General features: G+C 36.7%; 1 protein-coding gene across 3 annotated transcripts in view; it reads right to left on the bottom strand.

Moving 5' to 3' along the window:
- EML5 (EMAP like 5) overlaps positions 1–19,828 on the bottom strand; it is a 181,368-nt gene that overhangs the window by 149,469 nt on the left and 12,071 nt on the right. For 2 of the 3 annotated variants that reach the window (XM_049612358.1, XM_049612360.1), the window contains exon 2: positions 5,831–5,990. In XM_049612358.1, the coding sequence (XP_049468315.1) occupies positions 5,831–5,990 (160 nt within the window). Of the gene's footprint in view, positions 1–1,315; positions 1,405–5,830; positions 5,991–19,828 lie in introns of those variants that run through there. The other variant, XM_049612359.1, reaches the window with a different exon arrangement.

The raw sequence follows: 19,828 nt of genomic DNA, 5'->3' as shown, positions 1-19,828 counted from the left end.
AAATAAAAATTCACACCATAGGATTAACAGCAATTTAGAGAATTAAGAAAAGATAGATGAACTTACAGATACAGCAAGAGAAATGATTCAAAATAAAGCACAGAAAAAAAAAAAAAAAAGGAAAAAATGATGGTGCCTCAGCTAACTTTAGAAAAACATCAAGTGGTCTAGTATACAAGTAACTGTAGTTCCAAAAGGAGAAGATGGAGGCAAAGAAAATATAAAATCAGAGAAATGATGGCTAAAATTTTCTAAATGTGATGAAACTCATAAACCCAGCAAATCTAAGAAGTTCAATAAACACACACAGAGAAAACATACATCAACACAAATGGTAATCAAATTGCTAAAACCAGTGCTAAAGAGAAAAATCTTAAAAGCAGTCAGAAAAAAAGACAATTTTAGTATGGAGGAACAAAGATTAAAAAGTTATTCTAGATTTCTCATCTAAAGCTATACAAGTCAGATGACAATGAGTAACCTCTTCAAAAATCCTAAGGAGGAAAAAGGCAACATAGAACAGTATACCTAGCAAAATTACCTTTGGAAAATTGGGTCAAAATAGGCTTTTTCAAGCAAACAGAAGGTGAGACCTGCACTAGAAGATATGATAATGGAAATTACTTCAGCCAGACAGAAATGATACACCTGTGAATTAAGCATCCAAATGGTAAATATGTAAATAAGACTTTTATTTTTAATTTTCTTTTTAAACTGCTTAAGGCAAAAATAACAATAGTTATTATGGGATTTGCAAAATACATATAAGTAAAATGAACGACGACAGCACAGTAAACAGAAGGAGAGAAAGAAACAGCAGAATATATTTTTTTCACATCCTTTCCAAGTGCACATGAAACTTCATGAAGATCACAAAATTCTGAATCACAAAATAAGCCTAACCAAATAAAAAAAACCCTAAAATACAGAGTATGTTCTCTGACAAAAACAGAAATTAGAGTAACAGAAAGTTGTGCAGAAAATCCTCCAACTGTGTGCAAATTAACAATACACTTGTAAGTAACTGAAAGGGATAAAGAAGAAATCACAAGGATCAGCCCACGACACAGATTTTTTGCCCTGGGTTAGAAGCAGGGGTCAGCAAACTACAATCCTCAGGCCAAATCCTGCCTGAATCCTGTTTTTGTAAATAAAATTTTACTGGAGTGCAGCCATACCGATTCTTTTACAAGCTGCCCATGACTGCTTTCCTACTACAACGCAGGGCTGAGGAGTGGCAACAGAGACCGTATGTATGGTCTACAAGGCTTAAATATTTACTGAGTTGTTACAGAAAGTGCACCAGTTTACTAACCTCTGATTTAAAGCATAGATTCTGGTATCAGACTACCTAGGTTTGAACATCAGCTCCATCTCTCATTAATTAATTAGATTACTTTCAGCAGTTATGTAGCCTCTCTGAACCGCAGTTTCCTCACCTATTAAGTGGGAATAATAAAAGTGTTTCATAGGGTTACTATGAGAATTAACATATATACATACACAAAAAAGTTAATATGTGGTTAATGTTACATAAATGTTTGTTATCATCATCATTGTTAATTTACCACAACCATAACTAGCTTTAAGAACCTATGCCCTCTACCTGTCTGAATGAGAAACGCCAACTAATACTCAAACAAATTCTGCAAAGTAGAATTACTATTTAAACCCTCAAATGGGCAGAATGAATGGCTCCCATGAAAAGATACAGTATATAGTTTGTTGTGGCTCTCCATCAAATCACCCTGGCAGAAAGACCAAGGGAACAAGAGGAGAGGACTTACTTTTCCTGAGAGTCTTGGGAATTACAGGGTATCAGTAAATATCTAGCTAAAAGAAATCTACCTACTGTGTAGAGATTAAAATTTCACAAAACAAATATAAAGTGAGGAATAGTCAGAGGGGGACTGCCCATTCTATTGATGCTTCTTCTGACCTGGCTCATCCTACACACACAGCAAACCACGATGGGCCAAAAGCTTTAAAACTCCATGTATCTCCATAGAGCCTCGAAGCATCCAGCTCTGTACAGACAGTGAAAAAAAAGGAGATCTGGAAGCACTTCCTCTGTAGCCCTGATAAACTTAACATGGCCAAAATCAACCTCCCTCAGCACAGGTTAAGCAACAGCAGAGAGGATAAGAGAGAAATAACCAAGCCAATACTGCTTCCTCTCCTAGCTTTCTATCATTTTTTACTGTATCATGTTTTCTCACATTTACCCAGCCTGGGTAGGTGAGGAAGAAGATAAAGTTTTCCAGTAAAAGTAACGCTTTAACCATGTAAGAGTTGGGTAGAAAAGTAAGAGAAAGTGCCTTTCAGACCAAAGGACAGCAAGATTAGAGAGATCATGGTGCCTTCAGGAAAAAGCCTAATTCAGGGTAGCTGAGGGGAGGAGTGCCAACTGGAAAGTGGCCAGAGACAAGGCTGGAGAAGCAGGCCAAAGCCAGAGAAAGGGTCAACTTTGTCTTTTAAGAGAGTTGGAATAAAGAGAGATTCAGTTTTAAAGGTATCGTACATAGTATATTTGTATGACATTTGGCAGGGATGGGGGGCGGTATCTGGAGTTGAGAGAAACTGGGGCCTCACTGTTAACTGACATGGACATTAAAATCATGGCTCTAGATGATCACCTAGAGAGAATAAGTAAAAAGAAAAGAAGGCCACAGATTCCTAAAGAACACTGACATTTAAGAAGCAGACAGAAGGAAAGGCACCTTTAATTAAGAAGTAAAAGTCAGAAAGGGAAAAAGAAAACCAGCTTCTTGAATTTCTCCTTGATCCCAACAAAATCTTAGTTGTATCCCTTAACTGAACTGGATTTATTAAAAGATTCTAGTGCACTCAATGCTCAAATAAGAAAACTATCCTAGTAGACACAGCTAGACGCATCCCATGAGTTCCTGCAACTGTAAACCATATTCAAATAACAAACAATTATACTTAAAACATGTTAGTATGTGAGTCCTTGTAGTCTCAGTGTTTATTACACAAGAACTAATGATCATAATGTCACAAAGTAAAATCACAAATTTTGCAAGAGAGGCAGGACTTGATGGAATAAATACCGGTAAAATCCTACATAAAATCATTAGAAATTAGGATCTGGCAGAGAAATAGAAAAAAACTCAAGAGGGGCGCCTGGGTGGCGCAGTCGGTTAAGCGTCCGACTTCAGCCAGGTCACGATCTCGCGGTCCGTGAGTTCGAGCCCCGCGTCAGGCTCTGGGCTGATGGCTCGGAGCCTGGAGCCTGTTTCCGATTCTGTGTCTCCCTCTCTCTCTGCCCCTCCCCCGTTCATGCTATGTCTCTCTCTGTCCCAAAAATAAATAAAAAACGTTGAAAAAAAAAATTAAAAGAAAAAAACTCAAGAATAATACAATAGGCACTCGAGATATGTCAAGTTAGCAAGAGACTGCTAAAAGGCACTTGGAAAAACCAGTGAACTCCCCTAATATTTTTGCAAAAATTACTCTCTTGATAATCATGTGTCAAAAGGCTAAGGTACACTAAAGCCTTTTATTTTGTACCATCATATAATTGACAAAATTAAGTTAAAAACTAATGCTTTATTCTTAGTTCATTCTGTAAATCACCAGAGCTGTAACTACAGCTTAGATTTTCTTCAACATGAGAAATGTTTTTGCAGTGTACTGTTGTATTTGCAAGATAAAGTATCAAATTTCCCTCCCTCCCACTTAGAAATTTTAGTCCCTGTTTGATGTGCGTTATAGAAACAGACTTTTCAGGCCCTAATTATTCTCAGTAAGGCAGACTTCTGGTGTCAGAGTGGATATTCAGTCCATTTAGAAGAAAGCCTCTGGGAAAATAATATTCAGCATTACTGTTAACAGGGAAATTCATTGGATAAATCTTAATAGAGCACTATTATAAAATGCAAAAATCACAATTATTTCCTAGTTGATAGCTCATAAACAGTTCAGATATTAGTGAATATATTCTCAAATATATTTTTTAACTAAGGCATTTTCTCAATAGAATTTCAGAGATACTCTTCTTAATCTTCAGTCGGCAGCAGTTCCTTATAAGCTTTAATTGTATTTAAGATGGATGAATTTCTTCTGAAATATAAATAACTACTTCCTAAGTTCCATGTTTGGGAGGCAGGAGAGCATTGTGATTAAAAACATGAGCTTTGGAGTGTGACTGACCTGGGTTTCCGCTCTGGCTCCATTTACTAGCTGTGTAACCTGGGGCAAGTTATTTAACCTCTCTAAGTCTCAGTTTCTTTATCTGTAAAATAGAGATAATAATAGTATCTATTTCATAGGGTTGCTGTGAGGATTAAATAAGATAATGCAGGCTCAGCACAATGCCTGGTACTTAGTATGTGCTCGGTAACTTTTAGCTATTGTTTTTTATAAGCTTAAACTTTTAAGTAACACATTCTCATGAAGATTTGTGATAATAAAATACATGTACCAAAGGCTTTTCTTATAAGTTCTACAAAATAAGCAAAATTAAAGGCTTTCAACTAGGAAGAGCTATGGGCATGACTTCTCCTTATATACACAAAAGAAATTCCTCAGCAATGCAACACATAACATTTAGAAAGAGCAATTTCAAAATTAGGAAGAAAACATCTATGTTGAAAGAATACAGATATTTATAGTTAATACATCGTGGACTTCATAACACCTTTAGTAAATGACTAAAAAAAAAATCCATGTACGTTTGTTTCATAAAATTTAATCTCCCAAGAGATAGGTTAAGAGTAATTCTCTTCCTTTTAAAAAAGAAAATAAAATTGATATGAGGACAGTAAGGGACTTGAAAAATAGCAAAACAGGACATGAATTAAGGTTCTGTAATTGCCAATCACTGCTACAATACTAATATTAAACCTAGAAGCACATTTTTCCCCAAATGAAAGGTTCCAATTAAGTCTTAAAGATCTCTTAACAGACTCTTAACAGAAAGGCATATTAATCTATGCTACTCAAAGAAGCTATTCCTTAGTTATAAATAAAATATCTGTCATTTTCAAGAGAACAAAACACAATGTGATCTGTTTTTATAAAATCTCAACCTATAAAATTAATTTTATGAACTGAAAAGCAGGCAACTAAAATCTTTCTAAAAGTTAAAATGACTGTTAAAGTCTAATTTTAACATAAAACTGTTAAAGACTACAAATTAACCATACCTGCAAAATTCAACTTCTCACCACTTCTTAAATATGTTTTAGGTATAACAAGTTCCATGAAAACACCATAAAAAAGTTCTTGGCCTGTTTAATTTTTTAAAATAATCATTCACTAGAAGTAGATGATAATTTGGGAACTGATAATTATATCCTTTGTTTTCAACTTTGATTTTGTATAAAAATAGCTCTTATAGGAACCACCTCCTTATTTTCAATAAAAAATGTAACTTCAACAGAAACCTTTAAAATAACTGAAAATTAAAATGTATACAGCTCTACTTAGAGAAACTTAGTTTTCCTAAGATGTCTTCCTAAGACGTCTTTCATCTGTCTTATCAACATAAGGAAAGTTATGTTGATACCTGGAAAAGTTATATGTAAAATTTCTAGGACAATTAGGTAATATTCTACTGAGTCAGAATCTCTTTGGCTTTTATAATAGTATTAATTCAATTAAAAAGTTTGTGATATGTGAAATAAAGACCACTTCTTGTTCTTATTTTTCTTATATTCATCAACTATCCACCCAATGTACCTCCACCCTTGAACAAACAGGTATTTTTCATCAATTGCTTTCCAATTTAATATTTATAGATTTGTAATCATTTCTTATAGTACACGTTTATAAGATGTAGTTTAGAAAAAGAAAAAAAATCACATACCTGCCCGTCTAAGTCGAATGCTAAACAAGCTATACCATGTGTATGAGCATCCTTTAGAATTGATATGGTCTGCACAGTGTATGAATCCCAAACACAGATATAAGGCTCTTTCCCAACTTGTCCCGTTGCTACCAATACTCGTTCAGGATGCAATGCAAGGCTGCAAAATAAATAAATAAACTGACTTAAAACTGTTTATAGAGCTTTTATATTTGATATACATAAACTTTATATATACAAATGCAAAATTTAGACTTTATCCATTTAATATAATTTGGACTTAAAATAACTTCTAGTGGGGGTGCCTGGGTAGCTCAGTCAGTTAAGTGTCCAACTTCAGCTCAGGTCATGATCTCACGGTTTGTGAGGTCGAGCCCCGCGTCAGGCTCTGTGCTGAATGCTTGCTCGGAGCCTGGAGCCTGCTTGGGATTCTGTGTCTCCTTCTCTCTCTACCCCTCCCTCACTCATGCTCTGTCTCACTTTGTCTCTCAAAAACAAATAAATGTAAAAAAAAAAAAAAATTAAAGTAACTTCTAGGGGTGCCTGGGTGGCTCAGTTGGTTAAGTGTCAAACCTCAGCTCGGGTCAAGATCTCACAGTTTGTTGAGTTTGAGCCCCGCTTCAGAACTCTGTGCTGACAGCTCAGAGCCTGGAGCCTGCCTCTGATTCTGTGTCTCCCTCTCTCTCTGCCCCTCCCCTGCTCATGTTCCTTCTCTTTCAAAAATAAATATTAAAAATTTTTTTAAATAAAAAAACTTCTACAAAAATCCATACTGAGTTATTACTTGACTAGTATATGTATGTTATGACCAGATGATGATAGACTTCAAAATCTCTGTAATATGATATAATGTGTGTAAACTTTGCAAGAAAAGGATTCTCACAATGGATCAATTGCACCACAGCAACAAATTAGTAGCAGCCTCACCACATGCCACTTTCTCTTTTGGTATTCATCTGTTTTTAAGCCCTCTCTCCTATTTTACTCTTTTATTACATGACATTACACAAAATCTTAGCATCCAAAAATAGCACTTAGTAACACTCCTATGGTAATAAATTATAAACCCCATTTTTAATTGAAGTACAATTGGTATATAAGTTTTAATTATATAACATTTTAATTAAATATCTGTGTTCATCTCAAAGTGATCACCTCCAAAAGTCTAGTTATCATCTATTACCATACATTTGACTCCCTTCACCCACTTTACCCACCCCTCAACCGCCTACCCTTGTAGTAACCACCAATCTGTTTGTCTATGAGTTTGTTTTTATTTGTTATATTTTATTTTTTTAGATTCCACATATGAGTGAAGTAATACTATTTTTTACTTTCTCCTTCTGACTTAGTTCACTTAATACCCTCATGGTCCATCCATGTTGTCAACATCTGATTTCATTCTTTTTTATGGCTGAATAGTATTCCACAATGTCTATATACCACACCTTCTTTATCCATTCATCCACTGATGCATATTTAGGTTGTTTCCATATCTTGACTATTGTAAATAATGTTGTAATGAACACCAGGCTGCATATATCTTCTTGTATTAATGTTTTCATGTTCAGATAAATGTCCAGTAGTGGGACTGTTAGATAGTATGGCAGCTCTATTCTCAACTTTTTGAGGAATAACCATAGTGTTTTACACAGCAGCTGCACTAATTTATATTCCCAGGGTTTTATTTACATATGAGGGCTCCTGTTTCTCCATACCCTCTCCAACACTTGTTATTTCTTGTCATTTTGATGACAGCCAATCTAACCCATATGAGGTGATATCTTATTATGGTTTTGGTTTGCATTTCCCTAATAATTAGTGATGCTGAACATGTTTTCATGTGTCTGTTAGCCATTTATAGGTCTCCTTTAGAAAAATGTCTATGCAGATCCTCTGGTCATTTTTTTATTTGAACTGTTTTTTGTTAAGTTGTAGGAATTTTTTAATATATTTTGGATATTAACCCCTTGGCAAATATGTAATTTGCAAATATCTTCTCCCATTTAGTAGGATGCCTTTTCCTTTTGATGATGGTTTCTTTCACTATGCAGAGGCTTTTTAGTTTGATGTATTTCAATATGTTTATTTTTTTAAGGTTTATTTATTTTTGAGACAGAGAGAGCGAGCGAGCGCACTAGCAGGGAAGGGGCAGAGAGAGAGGAGACACAGAATCCTAAGCAGGCTCCAGGCTCCAAGCTGTCAGCACAGAGCCCGATGCAGGCTGGAAGTCACAAACCACAAGATCATGACCTGAGCCAAAGTCAGACACTTAACCAACTGAGCCACCCAGGTGTCCCTCAATTTGTTTACTTTTGCCTTTGATTCCCTTGTCTTTGGAGTTAGATCCACAAATACATTGCTAAGACTGATGTCAAGGAGCTTGCCACCTGTTTTCTTCTAGAAGCTTTATGGTTTCAGGTCTTACGTTCAAGTTTTAAATCCATTTTGAGTTAATCTTGGGGTACACTATAAGATAGTGGTCTAGTTTCATTCTTTCGCATATGACTGTCCAGTTTTCCCAACACCATCTTTTGAAGAGACTGTCCTTTCTCCATTTTATGCTCTTGGCTCCACTGCCATAAACTAAATGTCCATACACGTGTGGGTTTATTCCGGGGCTCTCAATTTTGCTTCACTGATCTATGTGTCTGTTTTTATACCAATACCATAGTTTTGTTTACTATAGCACAAATATTTCAAAAAACAGAAGAGTCACCCATAGTTCACAGAAAGTAGTCTGAGTCTTTAAAAACAAGACAAAGACCAAACAGTTGGTAATGGTTTATGTACATTATTAGCAGGAGGCACGAAGTAAATACAAATTTCTCCTTCATAAATTTTTCTATAAATAGATTCAGGTTATGAGATTCATCTTTAGGAGGAAAAAAAAATCACTCCTGGCCTCAGAGTCAAGGATGAGTTGAAAGTGGGAAAAGTTAGGAGGGTATTAGGACAGAATCAACTGATTGGATGTAGTGAGTTGGGGGGAAAGAAAGGTCTAAGATGACTCTTGGGCTTCTGGCTTGAGCATCTGGATGGCTTAGATGGTATTCATCAAGTCAGGGAATACTAAATGAGTAACCAGAGGGAGGGAAGATAAGTAGGAATGGAAGGTTGACTCAACATATAAAAGTCAACCAATATATCATAGTAATAGAATAAAAATCAATCCTAAAAAAAATAGAAAAGTAAAACAAATACAAACCCATATACATTAATCTCAATAGACACAGAAGACGCATATGACAAAAACCCAACCCCTTTTGTGATAAAAATACACAACAAACTATGAATTAAAGAGAACTTACTCAACTTGATAAAGGGGAATCTATGAAAACCCACAGCTATTATCACATTTAATGGTGAGAGCCTGAAAGTTTCCCCTCTAAGTACAGGAAGGAGACAAGGATGTCACCTCTTGTCACTTCCATTCAACATGATACTGGATATTCTGAACAGGACAATTAGGCAAGAACAAGAAACAAAAGGAAGAAGTAAAACTATCTCTACTTATAGATGATATTATCTCGTATAAAGAAAATCCTAAGGAATCCACAAACAACAACAAAATAAATCCCAAGTAGAGTTAATAAGCAATGTGGTAGGATATAAGGTCAATATAAGATATCAATTATATTTCTATACACTAGCAATGAACAATCTGAAAATTAAGTTAAAACAATTTCACTTATGATAGCATCAAAAACAACAAAACATTTAGGAATACATTTAGCAAAAAAGTACAAGACTTGTACACTGAAAAGTACAAAACATCGTTCATTTTTAAAAGATCTAAATAAGTGGAAAGATACACTGTAATATAATTACAACATGTTATATATAATATTGTAATGCTACAATTTTGTTAAAATGACATTACTTCCTAAATTGATCAGTAGCTCCCAGCCACCCAAAAACAGGAAATGACAAAAAACAAATAAGTCTCCAACAGTTTACCAGAAAAAGGCAATCCCATCAATGTCCTAAAGTCCAGGAACTCCCTACTATCTTAATGTTAATGCTTTGCTAGAGGGAAAAACAACCTTAGTTTGACAATAGCTAGGCCTCTAGTAAGTCTTTAGCACGTGAAAGCCTCTTTGGAAACTCCCTCTTGACTTTATCTCCTACCTCCCCCCACATAAAACGGTCACCTCCCACACTTGCAGTGCCACTTGCAGTGCGTACTTCCTGCCCAGAGTCCTGTCCCCGTGCTTTAATAAAATCACCTTTTTGCACCAAAGAAGTCTCAAGAATTCTTTCTTTTTTTCAACGTTTTTTTTTTTTTATTTATTTTTGGGAGAGAGAGAGACAGAGCATGAACGGGGGAGGGGCAGAGAGAGAGGGAGACACAGAATCGGAAGCAGGCTCCAGGCTCCGAGCCATCAGCCCAGAGCCTGACGCGGGGCTCGAACTCACAGACCGCGAGATCGTGACCTGGCTGAAGTCGGACGCTTAACCGACTGCGCCACCCAGGCGCCCCTCAAGAATTCTTTCTTGGTCATTGGCTCCAGACACCCACCATCCCAAAACTTCACCAAAAATATTCCATTTTTCTACAGCTTCTATTTCCTTGCTGAGAACTTAAAACATTTCATTTGTTTCAAGAACATTCCCGTTTACTTCACGGCATATAGTTATAACAACTGCTCTAAATTCTTTGATAATTCCAACACTTCATTGTGGGGCTGATAACTACTGTCTTTTATAAGTTCTTAAGAATTTCCTAATTTTTTGTGTGATCATTTTGGATTATATCCTGGACATTTGGAATACTGTGCTATAAACCCTGGGCCCTGTTAAAATCCTCTAGAGAATGCTGTGTTTCAGCAGGCAAGCACTCTGGTTAGGTTCAGGGCACATGTCCCAGTTCTTCTATGGTTCCAATGTTAGTTTAATTTTTAAAGCCTTTGTAGTATTACCACATGTACACACCACAGGGGCCAATTTGGAAGCTGGATGATTATAGTTCAGTTTTCAAAGCCTTTGATACGCTGTTTCTAATTAGTTCCAACCATGTGCAGCGTAAGAGTCTAGGACATCAAATGTAACTTTATAAGATCTCCCTGCTCTCCATAAACTCCCCCAACTCTCAATCTCCCAGGGGCTCTACTTCATCGTACTATGACTAGAAAGTCCAGAGTATGAGCCTCTGTACACTGTCGTGCTCTTCCTACAATTGGGTCGGACTCTGGGCAAAAAGCATTTGGCCTATTTTTTAATTGGTCTGTTGTCCTATTACTGCATTGTAAGAGTTCTTGATATATTCTGGATACAATTCTTTTCTCAAACATATGTTTTGGAACTGTGTTTCCCAGTTTGTGGACTGTCTTCATTTTCTTAATGGTATCTTTTAAACAGCAAGATTTTAATTTTTAAAAATTTTTTGTTAATGTTTATTTATTTTTGAGAGACAGAGCGAGAGCATGAGTGGGGTAGGAGCAGAGAGAAAGGGAGACACAGAACCCAAGGCAGGCTCCAGGCTCCTAGCTGTCTGCACAGAGCCCCACACGGTGCTTGAACCCACAAACCCCGAGATCATGACCTGAGCTGAAGTCGGATGTCTAACCGACTGAGCCACCCAGGTGCCCCAAAAGATTTAAAAATTGTTGAGACTTTTTATTTTAGACTAATTAGATTCATCAAAAAGTTGCAAAAATAGTATAAACAGTTATCTTAAATCCCTCACCCCACTGCTGTAGTATAATCTTGGTACAATAAGATGAAATTAACATTAGTACCCCCTCTAAACTACTTATTCAAAATTCACCAGTTTTCTCACTGAAGTTTTTCTGTTTCAAGATCCTATCCAGGGTAGGATAGTTGCATTTAATTCTCATTAGCAACTTCAATCTCTGTAACAGTTTCTTTGATTGTCTTTCATGATGGTATACTTTTGAAAGTCTTTTTTTTTTTTTTAATGTTTGTTTATTTTGAGAGACATAGAATGCACACACGTGAGTGCAAGCCAGTAGGGGAGGGGAAGAGAGAGGGAGAGAGTGAGTCCCAAGCAGGTTCTGTGCTATCAGCACAGAGCCCAATCTGAAGCTCCATCCCATGAACAGTGAGACCATGACCCGAGCAGAAACCAAGAGTTGGATGCTCAACTGAATGAGATACCCAGGCGCCCCTTTTTTTACAGTCTTTTTAAATTTTTTTTTTAACGTTTATTTATTTCTGAGACAGAGACAGAGCATGAGTGGGGGAGGGGCAGAGAGAGAGAGAGACACAGAATCCGAAGCAGGGTCCAGGCTCTGAGCTGTCAGCACAGAGCCCGACGCGGGGCTCGAACTCACGGACCATGAGATCATGACCTGAGCCAACGTCGGATGCTTAAGCGACCGAGCCACCCAGGTGCTCCTAAAGTCTTTTTAAAAAATGTTTATTTATTTTGAGAGAGGGAGAGAGTGAGAGAGAATATATGATGCTATACTTTTGAAGAGTACTAATCACTTATTTTGTAAAATGTCCCTCAATTTGGATTTGTAACACATTTTTCCATAATTGGAGTGAGATCATGCATTTTTGGCAAGTATACCACAAAAATTGTATTTGTTCTTCTTAGTTCATCATATCAAGGATGTCAATATGCATTATTACTGATGATGTTTACCTTAATTCCTTAGATAAGCTGGTGCTTGCCACGTTTTTCCACTGTAAGGTTACTACAAAGCTTCTCTTTGTTGTCAATATGTATTTGAGGGGAGATGCTTTGACTCCATGCAGATCCTGTTTCTCCTCAAACTTTCATTCACTAATTTTAGCATCCACTGCTAGGCCTTGCCTGAAACAGTTGCTACTGTACTATTTGCCTTATGCGATCCTCCTATTTCCTCTTTTCTTCTACATTTATTGATTGGAATTCTACCATAAGGAAAATTTTTTAATTTTAATTTTTAATTTTTTGAGCATAGTTGACATACAATGTTACATTAGTTTCAAGTGTACAACATAGTGTTTCAACTTCTCTATATGCTATGCTACGCTCACCACAAGTGTAGCTACCGTCTGTCACCATATAACACTATTATAGTATCATTGGCTATATTCCCTATACTGTGTCTTTTATTCCCATGACTTATCCATAACTGGAAGCCTGTATCCCTCATTCCCTCTCACCTAGTATGCCTACCCCCCTACCTCTTTTTCCTTTGGCAACCATCAGTTTATTCTCTGTATTTTTAGGTCCGGTTCTGCTTTTTGTTCATTTGCTTTGTTTTTTATGTTTCACATTAGTGGAATCATATGGTATTTGTCTTTCTCAGTCTGATTTATTTCACTTAGCACAACACCTGGGTGGCTCAGTCAGTTAAGCATCCAACTCTTGGTTTCAGCTCAGGTCATGATCTCAAGGTTGGTGAGTTCAAGCCCCACGTTGGGCCCTGTGCTGACAGCTCAGAGCCTGGAGCCTGCTTCAGATTCTGTGTCTCCCTCTCTCTCTGCCCCTCCCCTGTTCATGTTCTGACTCTCTCTCTGGCAAAAATAAGCAAACATTAAAAAAAAAAAAAAAAAAGCACAAGACCCTCTAGGTCCATCCATGTTTCTGCACGTAGCAAGATCTCATCCTTTTTTATAGCTGTATAGTATAGTCTGTGTGTGTGTGTGTGTGTGTGTGTAAATATACTACATCTTCCTTATCCATTCATCTATCAATGGACACTTAGGTTACTTCCATACTGACTACTATAAATAATGCTGTAATAAACATAGGGTTTTGTATGTCTCTTAGAATTTTTGTTTTCTTTGGGTAAATACCTACTACTGGAATTACTGGATCATACGGTATTTCTATTTTTAATTTTTTGAGGAATCTTCCATACTGTTTTCACAGTGGCTATACTAATTTATGCTCCCACCAATAGTGCACAAAGGTTCTTTTTTCTTCACATCCTCACAAACACTTAATTCTTGTCTTTATTTTGGCCATAGGAAGAACTATCTTTTCTCTCTTAAAGTTTATTTATTTATTTTGAGAGAGAGAGTGCATGTGAAAGCAGGGTAGAGGCAGAGAGAGAAAGAAAGACAGAATCCCAAGCAGGCTCCACCGTGCTATCAGCACAGAGCCCAACTCAGGGCTCCACCCCACGAACCACAAGATCATGACCTGAGTGGAAATCAAAGGTCAAATGCTCAACCAACTAAACCACCCAGGCACCCCTCTCTTTTATTTAATCCATTGTTTATACAGTTGAATTCATGGGAATTTTAAGATTTTTAAAAAATGTTTATTCATTTTTGAGAGACAGAGAAATAGAGAGTAAACAGGGGAAGGGCAGAGAAAGACAGAGACAGAGAACCCCAACCAGGTTCTGTGCTGTCGGCATAGAGCCCAATGTGGGGCTCGAACCCACAAACTGTGAGATCATGGGCTGAGCCGAAATCAAGAGCCAGATGCTTAACCAACTGAACCACCCAGATGCCCCCATGGGTATTTTAATAACAATTTTTTTTCTGTAAAGTGACAGACAGTAAATACTTTAAGCTTTGCCTGCCATACAACCTCTGTTACAGATACTCAACTTTATGGTTATAATTCCAAATCAGCCATTGATGATATGTAAACCATGCATTCTCATTGGGAGCAACATCACTTCCATGGGGTTAAGAACTGGTTCTTGTGGGTGTGAAGGTCTTACTCTTTTTATGAAGAAAGCATAGATACATATATGGTACATAAATTGATATACAGTATATCTGTGGTAATAAAATTTTGTGGTGGGTTGGGGCAATTAAGAAAAAAATACCTAAAAGGGTTCCTTAGAGGGACTATTTAAAAAAAAAAAAAAAAAAGGCTGCAAAAACAAATAGTCATGTCTGTTTTCCAATAAAACTTTATTTACAAAAATAGATGGCAGGCCATATTTAGCCCAGGGTCTGCTGTTTGATAGTCCTGTTTTATTCGATGGGTTAAAATTCAATACTATCATTATTTATCTTGTAGCTCAAATTGTTGCATCTTTGACCTTCAGGAGATCCTTCAGGTTGGCTCCCTTATTTTTTCAACAAGCCAACATCTGTTTTGCATTGACCTACTTTGAGGAACCACAGTATATTCCAGGCTCATCTAGCATTTTTCCTGCTCCAGCCCTGTAATTAACTACTTCTCTAGGAAGCCTTTTATTGGCAAATGGTATTTAGAGAACAAGACCTGGGCAGCAGAGGTGGCCATTGTTATTGGAGTGTTATTCCTTCTAGGCTGCAGACAGAGCTGAGAAATATATGTAGTGTACTAACCCATGTATATACCCATGGCTATATTATGTATCTTTGGGTGTATATATCTAAAAACCATGAGTTCATATTGATACATCTGATTCTAATCCAAAACCACAGGGTTCATTGAAGACTTCTTTATGTATAACTTCTTCCAAGAGTGAGAAATTAGTCTTTCATAACCTCAAGTCTATTTAAGTATGATATACACAAAGTTGTTTCAGAATTGCTAGCCCTGTAGGAAACAATTTTACTAACTAGGTTATAGCATTATCTATAGTTCTTTTTGTTTTTATTCTTACAGTATTCAATCAAGATACTGCTTTCATAGGTTTTTGTTGTTTTTTGTTTGTTTTTGGTTAAGATGCTCCCTGCTCAGTGCTCAGTGATAAGGAGGAAAGAGCTTATAAAACTGTAGGTAGAATTTGTTTTTCTCTTTTTACTTACAGTTATTTTACAGTCTTGGTATTCTCTGCTTAAGTAATGGCAAGGCTAGGGCTTTGCATAGAAACTGCATACTTGTGAAGTGATTTTGAATTATTTGGGGATGACACTCTGGAAGGTTACTTACTACATATCCACCACTGTCTTCGGTTACCTGGAAGTCTAAAGTTTTAATTCTATATTATTTATTCATATTAATTTTATTATAATTTTATATTATTTATTTATAATTTTCCTTACGTTATCCTTTTTATGCCCTATTTCCTATACTTTAATAGAAATTTTATAGTGTTACCTTTGGTGTTTAAGGTATATAACCTAATTTGACTTACATTTTGTATATGGTGAGGTTCATTTTTTTCCCCATGTGGATATTCATTTGTTCTTAATATTGTTTCTTGAAAAGACTATCTTTTAAGCATATTTTATGTGCTAACAGGAATCAACTTAGAAGAATCATCAACAATACTGATATAGGTGACCAGGGAGAAACTCTGGAGCAGGCAATGAGATCTGGAGCAGGATCTCATTCACACATGGAGGGATTACTATGAGATAGGAGCGGGATGTACTGCTGATGGGTAGGTAAAATCTGACAGTTCTGATGGTTCCAATTTTTTTTTTGAAGTGACAATGTTGATTTATTCTGGAATATCTACCATAATCACAACTCCTATTTGTACCAACACCCCCATAAGTAATTAACCTTAGACTACTTTTAACAATCTCACATCCTTAATTCACTGTTCATATACTAATTTCCAAGCAATCAAATTCATCAGCATTACTAAACAGCTAAGGAACTTTCCCTCCTCACAAAGATTTATTGCCTGGAGTATAGCATTAAAAAATAAAGAATCTGCAAATGACAAAATACTAAAAATGGATTTCTACTCATGGCTGCAGGCACCTTCATCTCAGACCATATAATATAAGGAACAGACAGAAATCTGAACCACCTTTATTGTTACTAGAAGCCTATATTGAGATAAAGCCGCCCCAATGAGTGGGTCTGTTTGCCAGCTTAGAGCTGGGCATACCAGGTAAGCAGATGAAAATACATGACTCCACTGTGCTAATGTTCTTTGACCCAGGCTGTGCAGCTGCCTACAAAAAATGTGAACTCCACAGCAAGTTCTCCAGCTTCAATATCTTCTGGTTAATGTTTCCATACTAGTTAATGATAGTCAGGACTAGAACCCAGGTTGTCTCCCAATGCAGTGTTCTTTCTCTGCTAGAATAACCTTGTCATGGATCTGAAAAAGGATGTTGGAAATTTGCAACTGCACAGGTGGAAACATCTGAATGAAAGAGCTCTAGGCCTTGGAACTTACTTTCCTGTTACATTAGACCCTGGGCATCTGGATTCTCAGTCCAGGCCAGCTCCAATTTTTTTTTCTTTCTTTTTAAAAAAATTTTTTTTAAAGTTTATTTATTTTGAGAGAGAGACAGAGAGACAGAGAGGGTGAGTGGGGGAGGGGCAGAGAGAGAGGAAGTAACAGAATCCCAGCTGGCTTCACTGTTAGCACAGAGCCCAGCATGGGGCTCGAACTCACAAACCATGAGCTGAAAGACGTTTAACCAACTGAGCCACCCAGGTGCCCCTCCAATTTTCTTAATGAGAAAGAAAGCATGAGTATTTTCCTAGTATTCTTGGAGTCAATATTACAGTTAAGTTGTATTCCACATATTGCCTAGTATATTGCTGAACATATACTGGAACTCAAAAACACTTATAGATGAGACAGCTCAGAAACAGACCCTCATAAATATAATCAACTGGTATTTGACAAAGGAGCAAAAGCAAAACAATGGAAAAAGAAAGTCTGTTCAACAAATAATGCTAGAACAAATGGACAACTACATGCAAAAAGTAAATCTAAACAAAGACCTTACATCCTTCACAAAAATTAACTTAAAATGGATAATAGACCTAAATACAAAACATAAAACTATAAAATTACTAGAAAAAAACATGGGAAAATACCTAGATGACCTCAGTTATGGTGATGCCTTTTTAGATACAACACCATATACGTGATAAATGAAGTAATAATTGATAAACTGGACTTACTTAAAATAAAAAACTTCTGCTCTGTGAAAGACAATGTCAAAAATATGTGAAGACAAGCCACAGATGGGGAGAAAACATTTGCAAAAGACACATCTGATAAGAACTGTTATCTAAAACAAAGACCTCTTAAAATTCAACAATAAGAAAATAAAGAACTCAATTACTAATTAGGCCAAAGACCTTTTTTTTCCCCTTAAGTTTATTCATTTATTTGGAGAGAGAAAGAGCATGTGAGCAGGGGAGAGGTTCAGAAAGAGAGGGAAGGAGAGAATCCAAAGCAGACTTGGTGCTGTCAGAGAAGGTAGGTCATAGACCTTAACATACCCCTCATCAACGAAGATATACAGATGGGAAATAAGCATATGAAAAGATGCTTCACATCATGTCATCAGGGAAATGCAAATCACAAGACACCACTACATGTCTATTAGAATGGCCAAAATCCAGAACGCTGACAATACCAAATGCTGAGGAGGATGAGCAACAGAGACTTTCATACATTGCTGGTGGGAATGCAAAAATTGTACAACTTTGGAAGACAGTTTGATGGTTTCTTACAAAACTAAACATACTGTTAACATATAATCCAGCAATTGTGTTCCTTAGTGTTTACCCAAAATGGTTAAAAACTTTTGTCTACCCAAACACCTACACATAGATGTTTGCAGGAGCTTTATTCACTGTTGCCAAAACTTGGAAGATGTCCTTCAGTAGGTGGATGGATAAATGGTACGTCCAGACAATGGAATATTTAGCACTAAAAAGAAATGAGCTATCAAGCCATGAAAACACATGAAGGAGACTTAAATGCATATTACTAAATGACAGAAGTCCATCTGAAAAGGTTACGTACTGTATGATTCCAACTACATGACATTCTGGAAAAGGCAAAACGACATTACCTGTTGTGGGTGGTAGAGCTAGAGAGTGAACAGGCAGAGCACAGAGGATTTTTACGGCAGTGAAAATATGTTATTATAATGATGGATGTCACTGTACATTTTTGTCCAAACCCATAGAATATATAACACCAAGAGTGAACCCTAAGGTAAACTATGGATTTGGGGTGATTATGATGTGTCAATGTATATTCATCCTTGGTAAAAAGTGTACCATTCTGGTGAGTGATGTGGATATTGGGGAGGCTATGCATGTGTGGGGCAGGGAATATATGAGAAATTTGTACCTTCCTTTCAATTTTGATGCAAACCTAAAACTGCTCTAAAAACACAAAGACTTTTTAAAAAGGAATATATGTATCTAAAAGGCTTAAAAGAAGGGGCACCTGGCTGGCTCAGTCAGTACAACATGTGACTCTTGATCTCGGGGTCATGAGTTTAAGCCCCACATTGAGCATAGAGCTTACCAAAAAAAAAAAAAAAAAAAAAAAAAAAAAAGGCTTATAACACCACAAAATTCTTAATTTATTTTTCTTCTGGGATGGACAGCTCATAATGTTGGATTGGCAAACAGGAAGTTCTGATCGTAGGAGTTGTTAACTCAGATTTCACTCTAAAAGTTACCTTGTTATTCACAACTAGGGGGAGAATATCTGGTTTTATTTTAATCCAGAGGCTGGGGAAAATAGGGATAAAGCAGAGAGACAGATGGGACATGAAGTGAGAATTCTGGATTATATCATTGCTATGGATGGATGGTGTCAACATCTTGACGGAGCCCAAAAAAGGGAGAGATCATTGTCATGGACGCTTAAAAGCATGGAATATGAGGCATAACAGAGAGTAGTACCTAACTGAAATTAAAGAACCAGAAATAAATTGGGGTGCCAATTTAAAATACATATTAGGGGTGCCTGGGTGCCTCAGTCAGTTGAGCATCTGACTCTTGATTTTGGCTCAGGTCACGATCTCACAGTTCCTGGGATCAAGCCATACGTTGGGCTCTGCACTGACAACATGGAACCTACTTGGGATTCTCTCTCTCTCCCTTTGCCTCTTGTCGGCTCGCTCTCTCCCTCTGTCAAAATAAACTTAAAAAAATAATAAAACACAGTAGTATTATCTCCAGATTACAAGATGTGGGTAAATATTTTTCTACACCTTTCAATTTCCTATAATCGTATTCTATAGTGTATATCACTAATTTTAAAAACATAACAACAACTCGTTGAGGGGGGCGCCTACCAAGCCTCTCATACTCTTATTTTTTAAGTTTATTATTTTGAGAGTGACAAAGTGTGTGTGAGCAGGGGAGGGGCAGAAGGAGAAAGGAGAAAGGAGAAAGGAGAAAGGAGAAAGGAGAAAGGA

Source organism: Panthera uncia, assembly GCF_023721935.1.
Source record: "Panthera uncia isolate 11264 chromosome B3 unlocalized genomic scaffold, Puncia_PCG_1.0 HiC_scaffold_1, whole genome shotgun sequence".
In the NCBI taxonomy this organism is placed as follows: domain Eukaryota; kingdom Metazoa; phylum Chordata; class Mammalia; order Carnivora; family Felidae; genus Panthera; species Panthera uncia.
The sequence above is the reverse complement of the archived record's forward strand: the minus strand, read 5'-3'. Positions and strand labels throughout refer to the sequence as shown.